The 19253-nt window shown below is 42.8% G+C and overlaps 1 protein-coding gene across 13 annotated transcripts in view; it reads right to left on the bottom strand.

Moving 5' to 3' along the window:
* Positions 1-19253, bottom strand: part of nap1l4b (nucleosome assembly protein 1-like 4b) — a 116238-nt gene that overhangs the window by 54606 nt on the left and 42379 nt on the right. For 10 of the 13 annotated variants that reach the window (XR_015080971.1, XR_015080972.1, XM_086007678.1 and 7 more), the window contains exons 4-9: positions 18033-18117; positions 14035-14134; positions 10582-10723; positions 8746-8832; positions 7940-8071; positions 3020-3091 (exon numbers count right to left, since the gene is read on the bottom strand). Coding sequence is in view for 11 of the 13 variants with exons in the window: in XM_086007678.1 (XP_085863804.1) it covers positions 3020-3091; positions 7940-8071; positions 8746-8832; positions 10582-10723; positions 14035-14134; positions 18033-18117 (618 nt within the window). In the remaining 2 variants the exon portion in view is untranslated. The remainder of the gene's footprint in view (positions 1-3019; positions 3092-7939; positions 8072-8745; positions 8833-10581; positions 10724-14034; positions 14135-18032; positions 18118-19253) is intronic. The other 3 variants (XM_086007689.1, XM_086007685.1, XM_086007686.1) reach the window with 1 other exon arrangement.

Here is a 19253-nt window from a genome sequence, read left to right as displayed (position 1 = left end):
AATATTTCCCAATGTTCATCCCAAATATACCCATCAAAACCCTCCTGTCCTGCTCCCTGACTGATCAGAAATTACTGTTTGCCATTCATTTCTCTATCCTACTATGCATCTTATACATGTCAGATCCCAAACCAGAGGTTTCTGCTTGAGGCCAAAGATCCCCAACTTATCAAGTCTCTTTTCATAACACTTTCAACACCAGGGATCAGTCTTGTTGCTCTTCTGTGCTCTGTCTGCAGGGCCTGCAAAGCCACTAATTTTACAGCAATCAAAACTGTATTCAATAAGGAATTCTTGCACCTATTGATTGCAAATATCAATTACATTGGTATGTGGGGCAAGTTAGCTAAGGTAGATTGGGAAATTAGATTAAAAGGTATGACAGTAGATAAGCAGCGGCAAACATTTAAAGAAATATTTCAAAATTTTCAATACGTATTCCATTGAGAAATAAAAACTCCACAGGAAAAGTGATCCATCCGTGGCTAACTAAAGAAGTTAAGGATAGCATTAAATTAAAAGAGGCTCATAATGTTGCGAAGACTAGTAGTAAGCCTGAGGATTGGGAGAGCTTTAGACACAAAGGGTGGCCACAAAATTGATAAAAAAGGAGAAAACAGAATGAGTGTAAACTACATGTAAAAAGGAAGAGAGTAGCAAAAGTAAGCGTTGGTCCCTTAGAGGCTGAGACAGGAGAAATTATAATGGGGAATAAGGATACGGCAGAGACGTTAAAGAAATATTTGGCATCTGTCTTCACAGTAGAAGACACAAAAAGCATACCAAAAAATAGTGGGGAACCAAGGGGCTAATAAGAGCGGGGAACTTAATGTAATTAATATCAGTACAGAAAAAGTACTTGAGAAACTAATGGAACTAAAAGCTGACAAATCCCCATGACCTGATGGCATACTTAGAGATCTAAAAGAGGTGGCAGCAGAGATAGTGGATGCACTGGTTGTGAGCTTCCAAAATTCCCTAGATTCTAGAACGGTACCAGTGGATTGGAAGGTAGCAAATGTAACCCCGCTATTCAAGAAAGGAGGGAGAGAAAACACAGGGAACTACAGGCCAGTTAACCTGACAGTCATCGGGAAAATGCTGGAATCCATTATTAAGGACGTGGTAACATGGCACTTAGAAAATCATAAGATTAGGCAGAGTCAACATGGTTTTATGAAAGGGAAATCATAAAAAAAATTCTAATAAATTTGTTAAAACAAGAATGTAACTAGCAGGGTAGATAAAGGAGAACCAGTGGATGTAGTATATTTGGATTTTCAAAAGGCATTCGATATGGTGCCACATAAAAGGTTGCTACACAAGATAAGGGCTCATGGGGTTGGGGTTAATATATTAGCATGGATGGATAGAGGATTGGTTAATGGACAGAAAACAGAGTAGGGATAAACCGGTCATTTTCAGGTTGGCAGGCTGTAACTTGTGGGGTGCCGCAAGGATCAGTGCTTGGGCCTCAGTTATTTACAATCTATATTAATGACTTAGATGAAGGGACTAAGTGCAATGTATCCAAGTTTGCTGATGGTACAAAGCTAGGTGGGAAAGTAAGCTGCGAGGAGGATACAAAGAGCCTGCAAAGGGATATAGACAGGTTAAGTGAGTGGGCAAGAAGATGGCAGATGGAGTATAATGTGGGAAAATGTGAGGTTATTCACTTTAGTATGAAGAATAGAAAACAGAATATTTTTTTAAATGGCGAGAAGCTAGTAAATGTTGGTATTCAGAGATTTAGGTGTCCTCGTACACAAAGTTAGAATGCAGGTACGGCAAGTAATTAGGAAGGCAAATGGCATGTTGACCTTTATTGCAAGGGGATTGCAGTACAAGAGTAAGGGAGTCTTACTACAATTGTACAGGGATTTGATGAAACCATACCTGGAGTACTGTGTACAGTTTTGGTATCCTTATCCGAGAAAGGACATACATACCTTAGAGGCAGTGCAATGAAGGTTCACTAGATTGATCCCTGGGATGAGAGGGTGGTCCTATGAGGCGAGATTGAGCCTATACTCTCTGGGGTTTAGAAGAATGAGGGGTGATCTCATTGAAACATAAGGTTCTTAGAGGGCTTGATTGGGTAGATGCTGAGAGGCTGTTTCCCCTGGCTGGAGAGTCTAGAACTAGGGGCCATAGTCTCAGGATAAGGGGTCAGCCATTTAAGACGGAGATGAGGAGAAATTTCTTCACTCAGAGGGTTGTGAATCTTTGGAATTCTCTGCCCTAGAGGGCTGTGGAAGCTGAATCGTGAGTATATTCAAGGCTGAGAGAGACAGGTTTTTGTACTCTATGGGAATCAAGAGATATGGGCATTGGCCGGGAAAGTGGAGTTCAGATCGAAGATCAGGCATGATCTTATTGAATGGCGGAGCAGGCGCGAAGAACCGTATGGCCGACTCCTGCTCCTAATTCTTATGTTCTTCTATCCAGAAAGGTGGACAGGTCTTGCTATATATTGACTGCATTTTTTTCTGGAAGAAATTCTGATTTGATATAGCATCCCACAAATAGTCGGGATAGAATTTTCTCAGACTGGCGATTCAAAGCATTTTCTGTTAAAATTTCAGATCCGGTGTTCCCTCCCCCCTCTAGTTTCCCTATTTTCTCACCTTTCTTTGCTGGCCGCTTTCATGACTTTTCACCCTCCATTGTTTGCACATCGTTTTGTCCTTCATGGGTCTGTTATATTAATGGATGATCTTTTACATCTAGAAGTTGGCAGATAATTTTTCACCCATTTACTCCCTCTGTGATTGCTGTCTCTGTTAATCCCTTCTCCCAATTTTTCAAACTTTACTAAATGCCTGCTTATCTTTTAGTCTTCAGTTCTAATGAGGGGACACACACATAAAACATCTCGACTTACTGACTGGTCTGCTCTGCATTTTCAGCTTATTTCAGATTCCCAGCATTAGTAGATTTTTCCTGCTTAGAAATTAGTTTTAATATCCCAAATCCTTTAGCTTTCCATCTCATACTAGCATTTACACACAATACTCACCATAGGCTCACTGGGCTCCGAGAACTTCACTCGGACATCCTGCAAGTGTTTCAAGATAGGCTCATCGTGTTCCTGTAGAAAACGACATTTAAAATGCATTCAGATCCAGACAAGTTAAATACCCGATCCTAACGAAACATGAATAAGGTGTTGAATGCCAACTCTTTGCCGTCTGGTATTTCCTTGTTATGCAGTGGTGTCTACATCTCCCACCCCCCAACCACCAATCAAATATAAAGTTTTTACTAAACTAAACCAGACTGTCAAAAGGTGGAAAGTCGTGTTCCTCAAGGATCGGTGCTGGGACTGCTGTTGTTCACCATTTACATAACGATGTGGACTCAGGAATTGGAACTCCAATTTCAAAATTTGTGGATGACACCAAATTGGGGGTGCAGTTAATACAGAGGACTGCAACAAAATACAGGAAGACATTAATAAATTTGCAGAATGAGTGTGCAATTGGCAAATGAACTTCAATATAGGTAAGTGTGAAGTACAGGAAACTTTCTGGTATCCGGCTCGGACGGGACCGAGCTGGTGCCGTTGGATCAAAACTGCCGTATAAACCAGCGCTAATGTTGAAACAGAGCTTTTCAGCTCCGTGTGAATCAACAAACCCTGTTGCTTAGCAACAGCTTCAAAACAGTCAGCTGCAGCTGCAAGCGTCTCTAGCTGAAGCTGTTGCTTAGCTACAGACCTTGCAGAGCCTGACTGGGGGAAAAAAAAAGCAACGAGAAATAAAAAAACTTATAGAAAACGGCTCCTGAATTTTGTCGGTAGATAGAGCTTTCCGGACTTTTAACCTCTGGTTAAACGAAAGTTTCCTGTAGTACATTTTGGTAAGAATAAGGCCACATACTCCTCAGAAAGTAAGTGTCTAAATGGGGTAGAGGAGCAGAGGGATCTGGGGGTACAGATACACAAATCAATAAAAGTAGCGACACAGGTTAATAAGGCCAGAAAAAATGCAAACAAAGCACTGGTGTTCAATTCTCCAGTGCCTATATATTATTATAAAAAGGATATATAGGCACTGGAGAAGGTGCAAAAAATATTTACTAGAATGATAACAGAACCAATAGGTTATACCTATCAGGAAAGATTGAACCAGCTGGGGCTCTTTTCTCTAGAAAAGATTGAGGGGTAACCTGATAGAGATCTTTACGATTATGAAAGGGTTTGATAGGGTAGACATAGAGAAGATGTTTCCAGTTGTGGGCGAGACCAGAACTGGGACCATAAATATAAGACAGTCACTAATAAATCCAATAGGTAATTTAGGAAAAACCTCTTTACTCAGAGTGGTTAGAATGTGAAACTAACTACCACAAGGAGCAGTTGAGGCAAATTGCATAGATGCATTTAAGGGAAAGGTAGATAAACACATGAGGAAGAAAGGATATGTTGATAGGGTTAAGAGAAGAAGGGTGGGAGGAGGCTCGTGTGGAGCATAAACCTGTTGGGCAAAATGGCCTGTTTCTGTGCTATAAATACTATGTAAAACTATGTATAAACACTGTCAATCTCCCATGGTACTGATCATGGCAAGTCAGAGGATGTGCTGTTTAGAAGGACAGAATATTATTTCACATAAAACAATGTATTTAAGGCTAAAAATTGCTATGGATTCTTGAAATGAACACTGAAAAAAGTTACATCAGACTGCAGATCAGAACTCTGGCTTTGTCAGATTGGCAGACCATTTAAGTTGGGAGACATGGTGGAAGCAGCATGAGCTTAGCAAGAGGAAGTGAAACTGAATTTTAAAATTATTTCGCACCTGCAAGACAGACAGCAGAGTACAGGAGTTAGGAGGTAAGAATATCATTGTTTAAAAATGTAAACTTTCCTATATTTACATGTATTCAATTATTTCTAATTAGTTTAACTTACTTATCCAAATCAAATCAAATCAACTTTTATTGTCATTGTTAGTGCACAAGTGCAGTACAACGAAATGTAGGCTTGCGGCTCCCGAGAGTGTACATTTGGATTAAGACATTTAAACATTCAACATACATTTGGCTTGTAGTATATTAACATAAACATAACCATAATAAAGTGCATTGGCAGATGTGCAGGCTTTAGAGTTTATTTGTGGAGTTCAGTAGGATGACAGCCCTGGGAAAGAAGCTGTTCCTAAATCTGGTCGTACGGGTGCGAATGCATCTGTAGCGTCTCCCAGATGGCAGGAGGGCGAACAGACTGTGGCTGGGGTGGGTAGGGTCTTTGATGATGGACCGTGACCTCAGTAGACAGCGTTTCTGGTATATGTGCTCTATGGTCGGTAGCCGGGTCTGTTGCAGCTGCTGTGAAAGTGGAAGTCAGGGTTGGGAGTCAATCTCATAGGAAGAATGACAATGTGTGGTAGATCAAGTATGCTTAGGTTAAGATTAATTTGCCTACGAATGAAAACTTATGGAAATATTACACAAAAGAATTACAGAAAATGTGTCACCGCATGTGCTACATGCGAGTTTATTATATCAGATCACAATTGTAAACATTAAAACATTCCCCATGTATAGTCTCACAACTGTGTCCAAACACAATGAGGCACCTGGAATATTCAGGAAGTATAATGTATCTTATTTATAGTCTCTTGCCAGTGAATGAGGAAATTACCGCTAATGTTTAGCATATGAATATTTAACTCTGACTCAATAGAAATGCAGAAAGTTAAAACAGATCAACAAAACAAGCTCATCATCTGAGCACATCGCCCCTCTTTTGCACAATTTCCTGATCTTGGCTGAGGCCAACAGAAGATGCTTCATGAAAGCGATGAAAGAAAAAGCTGGAGACCACGATTCACGGACTGACTTCTTAGCAACTGGTTACCGAGCACCACTGGCAAATGAATGCACAGGGTCCTTGGCTACCAACTTAGCTGAAGGATGAACATGGCACAGAAATTAAAATACAGGTAGACTATCCTTTATCTGAACTTCCGAAAACCGAAAGTTTTTTCGTTCAGCGTTAAGTCGTGCGCACGACATGACCCGAGTGGCGCAAAACATGACAGAAGTGGTCCTCCGGGGCCCAGAACAAGAATTCCTGCAGATTGTCGACACGCCGGCCTTCACTCTCGATGTTAAGTGTGACTGAGGGAGCTCTGCTTTTCCCTGTGAGCAGGGCAGAGGGTCACAGAGTTACCTCCTGGGTAGGAGATTGCAGGCAGAGCCGGGCAGTGTGAAGGAGGTACCGGGAGAGTGAACCCAACAATACAGCGGCCCATCCGATATGCTGCCGTTCTATCCAAACTTCTGGATAGACCAGCGCTAATGTTGTCAGATACGAAGGTTTTCATCTCCGTATCTGACAACAAACACTGTTGCTCAGCAACAGCTTGTAAACACTCGGCCCGTGGCTTGGAAGTGTCTCTGAAGCTGTTGCTAAGCTACAGAGACGCTTTCCAGAGCCTGCCGAATCTGACCATAAACACTCTTGCTCAGCAACAGCTTATAAACACTCGGCCCAGTAGCTTGGAAGCGTCTCTGAAGCTGTTGCTAAGCTACAGAGACGCTTTCCAGAGCCTGCCTGTGAAAAGAATGCTAGGAGTTTCCCAGTCTGAAATAATACCTTCCGAAATCCAAAAATTTCCGAAAACCGAAACACAGCTGGTCCCAAGGTTTTCGGATAAGGGATAGTCAACCTGTATATGCAAAGTGGAGGCGAGAAAAATATTTCAAAATCTGTCATCAAATCGCTGAATGGGAAAAAAGCCATTGTTACTTCAGTTTCCAAACAATGATGTGGTACTATCAGGAAGTATCCAAGAAGAGTAGATAGTGGTAGTAAGATATAGTAGTGTTGGTCATGACTGGATGATCAGACATTTGCTCTGTTCAAAATGTTTATTTATATGACCTATATTTGAAACAAGTGAAAATTTGTGAGAAACTGTCTCTTTCACTGAAGTACCTCACTGCCTACATAGCATCAAGAGTTGAAAATGAAAGCCACAGCTAAATGGTTTTGCTGCCTAAGAACATAAGAAATAGGAGCAGGGATAGGCCATTCGGCCTTTCGAGCCTGCTCTGCCATTTATCATGGGTGATCTGCTACCTCAACGCCACCTTCCCACACTATCCCCATATCCCTTTGTTCCAGTCACATCCAAAAATCTAATGACCTCTGTCTTGAATATATTCAACGACTGAGCCTCCACAGCCCTATGGGGTAAAGAATTCGAAAGATTCGCAACCCTTTGAGTGAAGAAATTTCTCATTTCAGTCCTAAATGGCCGACCCTTTATTCTGTGACTGTGACCCCTAATTCTAGACTCCGCAGTCAGGGGAAACATCCTCCCTGCATCTATCCGGTCAAGCCCTTTAAGAATTTTACACATTTCAATGAGATCACCTCTCATCCTTCTAACCTTTAGGGAATATAGGAGTAGTCTACTCAATCTCTCCTCATAGAACAATCCCCCATCCCAGGAATCAGTCTAGTGAACCTTCGTTGCACTCCCTCCAAGGCAATTATCCTTCCTTAGGTAAGGAGACCAAAACTGTACACAGTACACCAGGTGTAGTCTCACCAAGGCCCTATATAACTGCAGTAAGACTTCTTTACTCATGTGCTCCAATCCTTTTGTAATAAAAGCAAACATACCATTTGCTTTCCCAATTGCTTGCTGTATGTTGTGATTTGTGTGTACAAGGACACCCAGGTCCCTTTGAATACCAACATTTCCCAATTTCACCATTTAAAAACTATTCTGCTTTTGTATTTTTCCTACCAAAGTGGACTTCACATTCCTCCATATTATATTTCATCTGCCATGTTCTTGCCCACTCACTTAACCAAAAAGGGAAACAAACGTTTTGATGTAGACAAAAATGCAGCCATACTTCATGTAACTAGAAAAAAGTGTTCTGCAGCACATGCCAATGACTCCCTTCCCTGGCTCACCTCCACAAGTTCACTCAGCATATCTACATTTCTGAATATAGTGACCCAGAATTCAGGAATTCCTTTGGGATTCTCCTCCTGCTCCGATTCTTCTTTCTTTTCCTCTATCGCTGCTTTCTTTTTCATTTCTTCCTATTTATACAAACACATTTAATCTTGATCAGTAAATTCCAAAACAAGATAATGGTATTGTTTCATCGTACTGTAATGATCATGAAGCAAACAAGACGACATGATCTTTTACCACTGAAGTGTGCATTTTCAGAATGCATTTACTTTCCCAACTTTTGGTCAAGGTTTCAAGTGCATTTATTCTTCTCGCGTAGCTTTTCTCAGTCTCACTGCTGGGGACTGGACTGGACTTTCACCTCTGGGTCCTGGATGTAAATCCAGGAACAAGTCTCTCTCTCTGCTGTAAGCATCCTACAAAAAATAATTTGGGCAGTCCAATCCAGTTTCCAGTAGGCATGTGCCCACAGCACAAAATTACACTTAATCTAGCACTAACTGGCAGTAAATGGGAAAAATCAGCCACAGCTACAGAATGGCTGGTGTTAGAAATGGAAAATATCATACTGCAGTAATTCTGATGTTGGGCTCAAGTACAATGGTGGGGCACTATTCTGATGTTGGATTCAAGTACAATGGTGGGGCAGTGTAAAGGAAACTTTATTCTACAGATCACTGTTGTATCTATATTTTGAAAGGATAGAGAACAGGCCTTAAAAAATGTCACTAGAGTTGGGCAGACCTGTGAAGAATACAGTAATGGATATAAAATTTCTCCACAACTTAGTGAGACTTACTGCTAACTCCTCCTCTTCCTCTTTGTCACTATGCCATTCACACTCTGCATCTGTAGGTTCTACGTTGCCTGTTGTTATGTCTCGTCTCTGTAAAAAGAGAAATAACTGAGCCACAAACTGTTTACAAACTGAGTATGAGAAAGTATAATTATTATTTTTAAATGACCAGATGCCTTGCAAGAATATTTTTGGAACTAGTACATTCCTATATATCAGCAAAACTACCATGCAATATTAAAATGTGTAAATGTATAGCCCATCTTTACAAGATTTCAATATACAGTACCACCGTGTACGAGCACAAGATAGCATGGAATGAGAAAGGGCATTTACCCATCAATCTTGCTTCTTCCAGACTGCTCTCAAAAGCCATTAGGCAAACACCAAGGTATTTGCCAGTCACCACATTGGCACTTTTCAACCCAGGTCTGCCATCCTTCAAAGAGAATATTACCCATGCCTGCTAGCCTCAGCAGCCAAGACACTATTCAGTCATGTGGTGTATTTGATAACAAATAAAATATAATTAGGATGTTTGAAAGAAATGTTATCAAGATGTTGGTTGACACGGGCAAGGCCGCATTTATTGTCCATCTCTAGTTGCCCTGAAAAGATGGTGAGCCTTCTCCTTGAACCTCTGCAGCCCTGGTGCTAATGTTGCTCCCACAATGGTGTTAGATAAGGAGCTCCAGGATACTGATCCATCGACCAACGTTCCCACGTTTCCTCGAAGTTGCGCGGCCGCACCACAATGGGGAAGGTCCTGCACAGGAAGCTCACTCGCTTCCCCATTGTAAATACCACAATGTTCCCTGTAATTTTTTGTTGGTGCGTGGTCTCTTTAACAGGCTGTGCGACCCATTCAAATTTTTGCGCATGCGCGGTTTCTTGCATTGAAAAGCCAGTGAGTGACCTACGTGGGACCATCCAGACCGCTGCATAGCTTAGCGGGAACGTTACCACGCATGCGTGGAAATTTAAAGGGACCGTGCACAACAAGAAACAGGCTGCACAGAACAAAGTGCAGCTTACAGGGAACATTGACATCGACAATGAGGAATGACAATATATGTCCAAGTCAGCGTGAGGAATGAGGGACAGAGCCGGGTGAGATTGGTGAAAATTGCACACCGGCACTGTGGCAAGATTAGTCCCCAGCGGGTGTGCTGGGTGGAATGGTCGGCAAGAGAGAAGGGGGCAGTTGGGGGTTGCTGCTCATAAGGAGGCAGAGATGAATGCCTTGACGTGCCCTGCGGAGAATGACGAACAATAGAGATAACATATTCGCAAGATTAGTTAAGCTAGGACGAGAAGAAGATGACCGAACATGAATAACCACCACCCTAGACAGCAACCAGTATCCCTAAAATGTTAATTAAAGCAGCCAAAGGATAGGCAGAACCATCCAAAGCTACCAAAAACAACCAGATGACAAAATTGTTTGTTTGTGGTCATATCAGAGGAATAGCCTCAATGTTCCAGGCTGGAAACTTACTTGCGATACATTGCAAACCCATACTCTAATCTTAATTGAACCTAACTTTGTTATACTGTTATAAAGCAAAATTCTCACACACCAACCTCCCTCACTTTAATAAGGATGTCATTTTTTAAAATTGCAAGATCTAGACACCACAGCAACTGCAAAATGACAAAGGTGTGAAAGTCAAGAAAAACATACAATTAATACAGAATTGTGTGGTATTTCTAATAGTGATATTTAGTTACAAACAAATCTCAATAATGCCACAGCGTTAGCCTAAGACAGTTAAGGGGTTACTTGCCAGGTAAGGGATTACTTTACAAACAATATACAAATAGCTTAAGCACTCATACCTTTTCGAAGTATGGCTGGTAAAGGGCTGCATATTTCCGTTCCAACTCATGAACTTCCTCATAAAATTTGGCTTCTATATGGGCACACTTGACCTGAAGATGTTTCAAGGCATTTATTCTTCTCTTTACAGCTTTTGGTAAACTGCACAAAACAGTTAATATCACAAATAACTGAAACATGACGAGTAGCTTACAATGTTCTCTGCCTTTTGATACTCATATCTAAAATATTGCAGAATATAACCGCCCCCCACCCTCACCTCGTTCAATTTAAACAGTGTGAGGGGGTTGACTTACCTATTTTCTGAAACATTAATGCAGGGGTAGCTCAGCTTCCATATTGTTAATTCAGCTCCTTCACACCACCATGTTTAGTGGCTCCAATTAAACCACTTTCTCAACCACATCTAGGCTCATGCTAAAAATTAAAGCAATAGTACATCTTCTAGAAACGTCTGAAAAGTCTCTTTAAAAAAAACACTATTCTATATCGACTTACATCCACTAGCAGCAGGAGATCGATCCTCAGTTCTGGGAGACACCCAGCCAATGCAGGAGGGTTGGCAACCCTAGTAAGGGTGCTGCAATTGACCTCAGCAGCCTAGAGTTAGAGGGGAAAACTAGCCAGGGCTCCCACTTAATTGTTCAACCACCACTACTCCTGAAATAAGCAAGCATAGATACTGGAGGATGACAAGCTAGAATGCTCTCCAGTGTCAACATCCTGCTGATGCTCACCGAGTGCCAAAGGGCATGGACCATACCTCAGCAAGCAAACCACAACTGTAGGAAAGGAAACCGGTAGTAAGAGGGGAGACTTCCAATTTTACAATTTAAGATTCTGTGTGTATCTTTCAAATCGTTTTCAATTGGAGATTAGGAATAAATTAGACAACCGTTATAGGATAATTTCTCACGAAAAGCAAATGCAGTACATTTTCTCTAGGAGTAGGAACATGTCCAGGCTGAGCTATGACCAACGCTCTCAGCCAGGTGTCTGCTGGATTACTGCAGCAGTGAAACAGAATCTGTTGTAACCAGCTGAACAGTGGTTCAGATAATTTAATTTTTTTTTACTGCCAGTGTAAAGACAGGACTGTGAATTCCCAATTACATTTCAATTTCAGCCCGTTATCTGAGGAAACATGACCTGAAGAGTAAACACAGCAAGATTTCATTTCTGCTACCAGCAATCAGCAGGCTCAATTTCATGAGACATTTGCCCCAATTACTGTCGCCTCTGGCTGACCTCTTTTGTTCTGCTATTCAATATACAAAAGAATAAAAATGTTTCAACTCTGACCAGGCCAAGCTACAGATCAGATTTCAGCCCACGGTTTTTGTTGCATTGATGTGGCACACGAATGGAACCTGATGCAAGGGGAGTCATAAGCAACAGGTTACGAGCAGTGCAAGACATTTAGGCCTAGAAATTCACTATGGCCCCGCCAGCTGGCTAACGGCCAAAAGTTAGCGCTGGGCGCGGAGCCACGTGCGACCGTCAAATATTCACTTTTTGCGCCCCAAGTCAGAACCGGGCGCTATTCCAGGGTGTGCCCGCCACCGCTTGGGGCGCTGAAACTGAATATCAGCGCTCTAAGTGCCGCTGCGCCACCCGATGCGGTGCGGCAGGCTGCGGTGCTGCAGGCCTCCTCCTTCTCTTAAGGTGGAGGTGCCTGCAACGGGGAGATCGCCGCTGGATTGTGCTGGCAAATGAGCCCGGCACCACGGAGAAGTGCCGGGCTCGCGGAAAGCAGCCGGCAATGCCGCAGGGGGGGGGGTGGGAGGAGGCCAGGGAAGGAGGTGCGGGCAGGCGGCCGCCGAAAAAGCGGCCGGCCGCACCTCCACCTTCACCTTAAAGCGCCCCAGTAGCGCAGCAGTACGGCCCCGTTTTTCAATCGCTGTTTGCGGCCGCTGCAGAAGAGGCGGCCGCAACTAAATATGGGCTTTGGGCCGGAACCGGGGCACTGCGCACACCGATGACGTCATCGGTATCGGCGCAGCGCTACCGGCTACCGCCGCCATTACCGCAGCGCTGAATATCAGCGCACCCTCTTACACTGGCGCAGAAACCCTATTTGGCCGGTAACTGGGCGCAAAGCCCACTGAATTTCTAGCCCTTAAACTTTAATTACTTTTCACCATCAGTCTGCAACCAGGCTATTCAGAGTGAGATGAAGGAGCAGGAAAGGAAGAATGTGTGCGCGCACATGCCCGTGCAACAATTCCAAGGACTCAAAATTAAAGAATGAGAAGTTTGAAGTATATGTATTACAGAAAAGCAAAATGTTGTGCTTTTGAAACAGTTGTATTCAATCAATGTTTCCATAAGGAAATGCTTTTCCTTCTTCAACATGGCCTACCACACCATCCTCCTCCAGCTGGAGGGGACGGCCATCTCCTGGTTCCACTCTCATCAATCAACTGTAGCCAGAGCATCACTAGCAGTAGCCTCTCCTGCATTTTCACCTCTGGTGTCCCCCATAGATCTATTCATGGCACCCTCCACTTCCTTATCTACATGCTGCCCATTGGCGAAATCATCCACAGATATCGGGTCAGTTTCTAGGTTCAAGTCCTGGGGCTGCAATCCCAAAATTGGATCTTTCACCTTGTGGATTTGCAGCTATTGTGGAAAAATGTGCGAGATGCGCATCATGAGAGTTGTAGTTTTAACCTTGCTTATTTAGAACTCTCAACACCAAGAATGCCCACTTACATAGCAACCAGGTAGAAGAGGATCCTACAACTGGGCCTGGGAGTTATATCTCCCACTGACAAATTCTGTACGAGAAAGATAAAGATGAAAGTTGTATTTTTCACCCGTGACCTTTTGATCTGCAACTGATGTTTGTGCTAGGGCTGGAGGAAATGTTTGAGTTGTTTTTATGTTGAGCTCAAATGTTAGCAGATATAACTTTCAATCAGGCCCAGAGCACGCTCAAGGTGTTTGTTAATGGAGACTCAAAAAACCTCCTGGGTGCAGTATACCAACAACAGCTTCAGCAACTAAAAATTCACCACGGGGGAGGGGGGAATGTTAGCAAAGAATCCTTTATAATCATGTAATCAATTGCAAAAGAGCAAAGCATGGGGAGGGAGGGATTAAGCTATTTGCATCCTAAATGTAATATAGTAGGTAAATATTAGAAATTATATTTGTGACGCACGTACCTTTCATTATGTGTAATATTTTATGTTGTGTTAGTTATGTGATATATCGATTCAGTGAATTTTCCTCATTATAGTGAACCGCTGTTGCTTTTAGGCCACAGTGGGACCACTGCAAAAAGATTAAAGACCACACTCCAGGTACCAAACTACCCATAAGCAATTCAGAGGAGTAACTAAAATTCAGAAGGAAAAGAAGCACTTTTGATGCTGCAACCAAACAGGCTTCTTTTAGAGTTTAACTTTTAAGCAATCTTACTGTGCGTGCACTGCTGTACTCACGTTTCAATGTAGCTGGAAGGTGTGTGCGCGACACTGTCAAGTCTTTCCTGTAAAGCTGCTAAGACCTGTGGGTTCTGCATAACCTGGGCTGTCAATTTTGCTGTAAAACATGAGGAATCATGGGGTCAGAATAATTGCATCAGTAGCACAGTCAACACCCGACAAAAATCACAATTTGTCCCCATTTCAATTCCTCCTTGAGACAACAGGATAGCAAATCTGGAGAAATCACATATAGCTCAACATCACAATTTATCTTGTCCTTAACATATATTATCTCGTTTTAATACATTGCGATCAATGAAAAAAACCTACATTGATAATTCTGCTCAATGCTCATACCCTGTCAATAGGTCCCACGTTCAATTAATCTGGATATTCCTTTTAGGAGCATACAAAAATGAGACAGGAAACCAGCTGGTCCATAGAGACTGTTCCATAGTCAAGTTGCAACTATTCACATGATCCCCAACACCATCCAGCCAGCAGTTACATAATCTCCTGAGACAAGCAGCACTTTTTTTTTTTTTTTTTTTAAACCCTAGGTCAATTTAGGAAGGAAAGAAAATCTGGTATATTCCTCCTCAACCCCAAAAAGGCGATCAAAATTAGTTCCAGGAGATCGCTATGACCATGAGGCACATCACCCAATACCTCAGCTAACTTTCGTACTCAGCTATCAGCCACACATAGAAACCTGCCCAATTCCCTTTTGATTGCTTACAGCAAATCTGTGCCAAAGGTCCAGGACCTTGTGAAAAAGAAAACCTGACATCTAATCTCGTTCTATCCTTATGTAGCATACACTCATGTCCCTTGGTTCTCTCCAACCTATTCAATTCAAATAGTCTATCTACACAGACAGAGTCTAGTCCCTTAATTATTTTCAAGCTCTCAAATATCCCCCAAGTTATACACCAGTACTTGTTATAAAGGGGTCAAAATAGCTTCAGCTGCAGCTGGTGCCTTCATAACATCAATCATCTTTGCCTTGGACTGACCAACTGTTGGCGAAATCCTTATCCATACCTTTGTCATTGTCAGACTTGATTATTCCAATGCTCTCCTGACCACCCTCATATCCTCTACCGTCTGAAAACTTTAGCTCCTCCAAAACTCTGCTACTCTTATCCCAGCCTGTACTAAGTCCCATTCACCCATCACCCCTACCAGCCTACACTGGCTCCCAGTCCGCCCAATGTCTCCACTTTAAAAATTCTCATCCTCAAGTTTAAATCCCTCATGACCCTTCTCTGTAACATCGTCCAGCCCGACAACCTCTCTCCTCCGAACTCACCATTCTGCATTCCTCCTCCCCCTCCCCGCACCACTGGAGGCCATCCGTGCCTTCTGCAACCTACACCTCATGCTCTGGAATCTCCTCCTTCAGTCTTGGAGAAGGGACTTAGGTTCTCCTTGACCTCCAGAATAATCCTGCAGTAGCAGTTTTGGCTGATCAGAGCAAGCATGGTAATAGTCGAGTCAAATCTGTCCATGATTCACTACATTAGCTGTGCATCAAATTTTGATTTCAAGAAACTAAAATGTACCACAGGAATGGCAGGGGTGGAAAACAGCGAGCGATTTAGTGGGAATGAGGTGTCAAACGCAGAGTCAGGGGAGCAGTTCAACAGCATCAAGTGTTGTAACAGGTGCAGCCCAGGGGAGAGGAAGGTTAGAGTTTAAGAGTGAATTAGAAAGGAAATTGGGGGGGGGGGGGAAGAGTTTTATCTACAGGCAGATGGAGAGTAGTGGGACTGTTGGTGATAGGGAGATGACAGTAGTCAGAAACAGCTTTCTAAAGCCTAAATATTATTTGCACCATAAATTTCATTATTCATGTTACTAGAATTTACAAATATTTTTAGAGCTTGTGATTAAAAGAAAAACCACAAATGTAGGAAAAGAGACAGAAAATGCTGGAAATGCTAACAGGCATGAGAGATAAAGGAAAATTAACAGTTGAGGTAGGGCTCTTTTTATGTAATTGTCCATTTTCTGTTTTTACTCTGTACAAAAGGCAGAATTAGTGCAGAGTGCAGCTGTATGAGGTAATTTATTAGTGACTGCTTTAGCAACTCAAGCAACCTCAACTCCTACTAGAGCGATCTGCAGCAGCATTCCTTGCTGCCGCCCAATCTGAAGACAGCGCGTACTCCAGTGAACACCTTCCATCCAACGTCCCCCGACCTAGTAAAATAACACTGCACATTCACACACTCTTTTACGATGTACATGCATGAAAAGGTTAATAACCACTTACTATTTTTTTTTAAAAAGGTAATCTGCTCGCTCAATGGCCTGGATGAAATTAAGATGCAAATGGGGTAGCAATAAGATTAGGGTATTCAAACCAGTAAATATGAATTCCTAGTTTATGTCGCGCTATCTATCCTCAATCCAGCATGCTGTGCTGGGGTTGGGGGCTGGGGAGGGAGTTGGTGTTCGTGCTCATCACCACTCCCCGGTGACCCCTGCTGGAAAGTGCGTGTGTGGGCATGGTCAGGCTGAGCTGTGATACCTTCCAGTCAAACAGCTCGACAACAATCACCACCCAAGGGCGCACAAAGAATGGCCATCTGATCAACGCACAGCGGAGCTGCCACTATCCATGGAATGTGCCCAGGAGTCAGGACCTTCAAAAGTGGAAGGTAAAGCGAGAAAACAGGGAAAAGTAGTAACTGTGTACTGTGGTCTCTCACCTCAAGAAAAAGATGCACAAATCTCATGGAAACAGGATTCCACATACAACAACTTGTATTTATATAGCGCCTTTAACATAGTAAAATGTCCCAAGGCGCTGCACAGGAGTATTTTAAGACAAAAAATTTGACTCCGAGCCACATAAGGATAAATTAGGGCAGGTGACCAAAAGCTGGGTCAAAGAGGTAGTTTTTAAGAAGCGTCTTAAAGGAGGAGAGGTAGCGAGGCGGACAGGTTCAGGGAGGGAATTCCTGAGCTTAGGGCCTAGGCAACAGAAGGCACAGCCACCAAAGGTTGAGCGATTATAATCAGGGATGCTCAAGAGGGCAGAATTAGAGGAGAGTAGATATCTGGGGGGGGGGGGGGGGGGGTTTGTGGAGCTGGAGGAGATTACAGAGATAGGAAGGGGCAAGGCCATGGAGGGATTGGAAAACAAGGATGAGAATTTTGAAATCGAGGCGCTGCTTAACCAGGAGCCAATGTAGGTCAGCGAGCACAGGGGTGATGGGCGAACGGGACATGTGCAAGTTAGGACATGGGCAGCTGAGTTTTGGATGACCTCAAGTTTGCGTAGGGTGGAATGTGGGAGGCCAACCAGGAGTGCATTGGAATAGTCAAGTCCAGGAGTAACAAAGGCATGGACGAGGGTTTCAGCAGCGGACGAGCTGAGGCAAGGACGGAGGCGGGCGATGTTACGGAGGTGGAAGTAGGCGGTCTTAGTTATGCTGCGGATGTGGTCGGAAGCTCATTTCAGGGTCAAATATGACACCAAGGTTGTGAACAGTGTGGTTCAACCTCAGACAGATGTTAGGGAGAGGGATGGAGTCAATGGCTAGGGAACGGAATTTGTGGTGGGGACCAAAATCAATGGCTTCGGTCTTCCCAATATTTAATTGAAGAACATTTTTGCTCATCCAGAACTGTATGTCGGACAAGCAGTCTATGACAATTTAGACACCGTGGATGGGTCGAGAGAAGAGGTAGTGAGGTAGAGCTGGATGTCATCAGCGTACATGTGGAAACTGACGCTGTGTTTTCTGATGATGTTACAGGAAACTCTCGATTTACCGGCACCTAAATAACCGGAAATCTCTGTTAACCGGCAAAATTCGGGAGTCGACTCAGGTAAGTTTTACTTCATATTAGTGGCAGTTCCTGGATCTGTGGCTGTGTAACTGGGGTTCGTGCACTTGTTGCTAAGCAACAGGGACGCTTGGTCTGTGGCCGGAGTTCCTGCACATGTTGCTAAGCAACAGGGAAGCCTGGATTTGTTGCTGTGTACGGAGCTCTCGTACCTTTTAAACTATAACTCTCTGTAATCCGGACTTTTTGATAAACCGGCACCACGCCGGTCCCGTTGGTGCCGGATAATAGAGTTTCCTGTATCAAGGGGCAACATGTAGATGAGAAATAGAATAATGAGTCATGCTGCTAAAATACTAACTATTCACTCTAATCTGTCATAAAATCTGTTCAGTGAGGTTAAAAGAACCATCTGCAGGTGAATCAACAGGAAATCAGTTTGGCCAGTCTCAGTCCAATAACCAGTGGGCATGAACCAAACACCACAAAACTCGCCAAAATGTTGCCACAAATGTAGCAGTCTCACTTAAACTATTAGGTCAGACAATTAAGGAAAAGAGAGATCACCGTTGGTGGTGTAGTGGCAACTTGTTTTGATACAATATTTCAGACAAATGGTTAGTGAAGGGAATCCTTAAATTTCATTTGGCTCACACCACATTATCAGCAGTCAGAAGCTGAGACTATGTTCAATGCACTTACTCAATCTTTCCCCATCACAAATACTTAGAAACATTAAAAGATTTAAGACTGCAACGACTGAACACACGTATGCATATTTTTATAAGACACCACAAACCCATAGCTCAAATAAAGTTTAATTGTTATGTTACTCTTTTACTGGTGCATGAACTCAACATGCAGTCTAAAAACATTAAACATTCAGAATAACAGAAAATGCTGGAAAAACTCAGCAGGCCAGGCAACATCCGTGGAGAGAAATTTGAAAAAGCAGTTTTGAAAAAGGGTTAGGCCTGAAACGTCGACTCTAATTTCTCTCCACGGATGTGGCCTGGCCTGCTGAGTTTTTCCAGCATTTTCTGTTGTTATTTCGGATTTCCAGCATCTGCAGTATTTTGCTATTAAATAATTTAGACTTGAGCTGTTTATGAATGTTTATGTCCAAAAAGGTATTCATTTTTCCAAAACAAGTTCTGTAATGTTCCAGACTAGCTTGCTTGCCCCAATGGTACTAGGGAGACTCTGCAGACAGTCAGGATTTAATTTGGCACTAGAATGGAACCCCAAGTCTGAGGACTGACAGGAGGTTACGAATAGTGCAAACCAGATGTATACAAAAGAGCCAGGCTAAATAATAAGAGCCAGGCTAAATAATAAAAGGAAAGAAACTAGAAATTTATAATTTCACTTCTACAAACTTAAATCCCATTAAAAAGTTCCATGTTACTAAACTATTTTTAAAATCAGTTACT

Source organism: Somniosus microcephalus, chromosome 15, assembly GCF_052327205.1.
Source record: "Somniosus microcephalus isolate GS21.2 chromosome 15, FLI_Smic_1.0, whole genome shotgun sequence".
NCBI lineage: Eukaryota > Metazoa > Chordata > Chondrichthyes > Squaliformes > Somniosidae > Somniosus > Somniosus microcephalus.
Note: the sequence above shows the minus strand (reverse complement) of the source record. Positions and strands in the feature narration are given on the sequence as shown.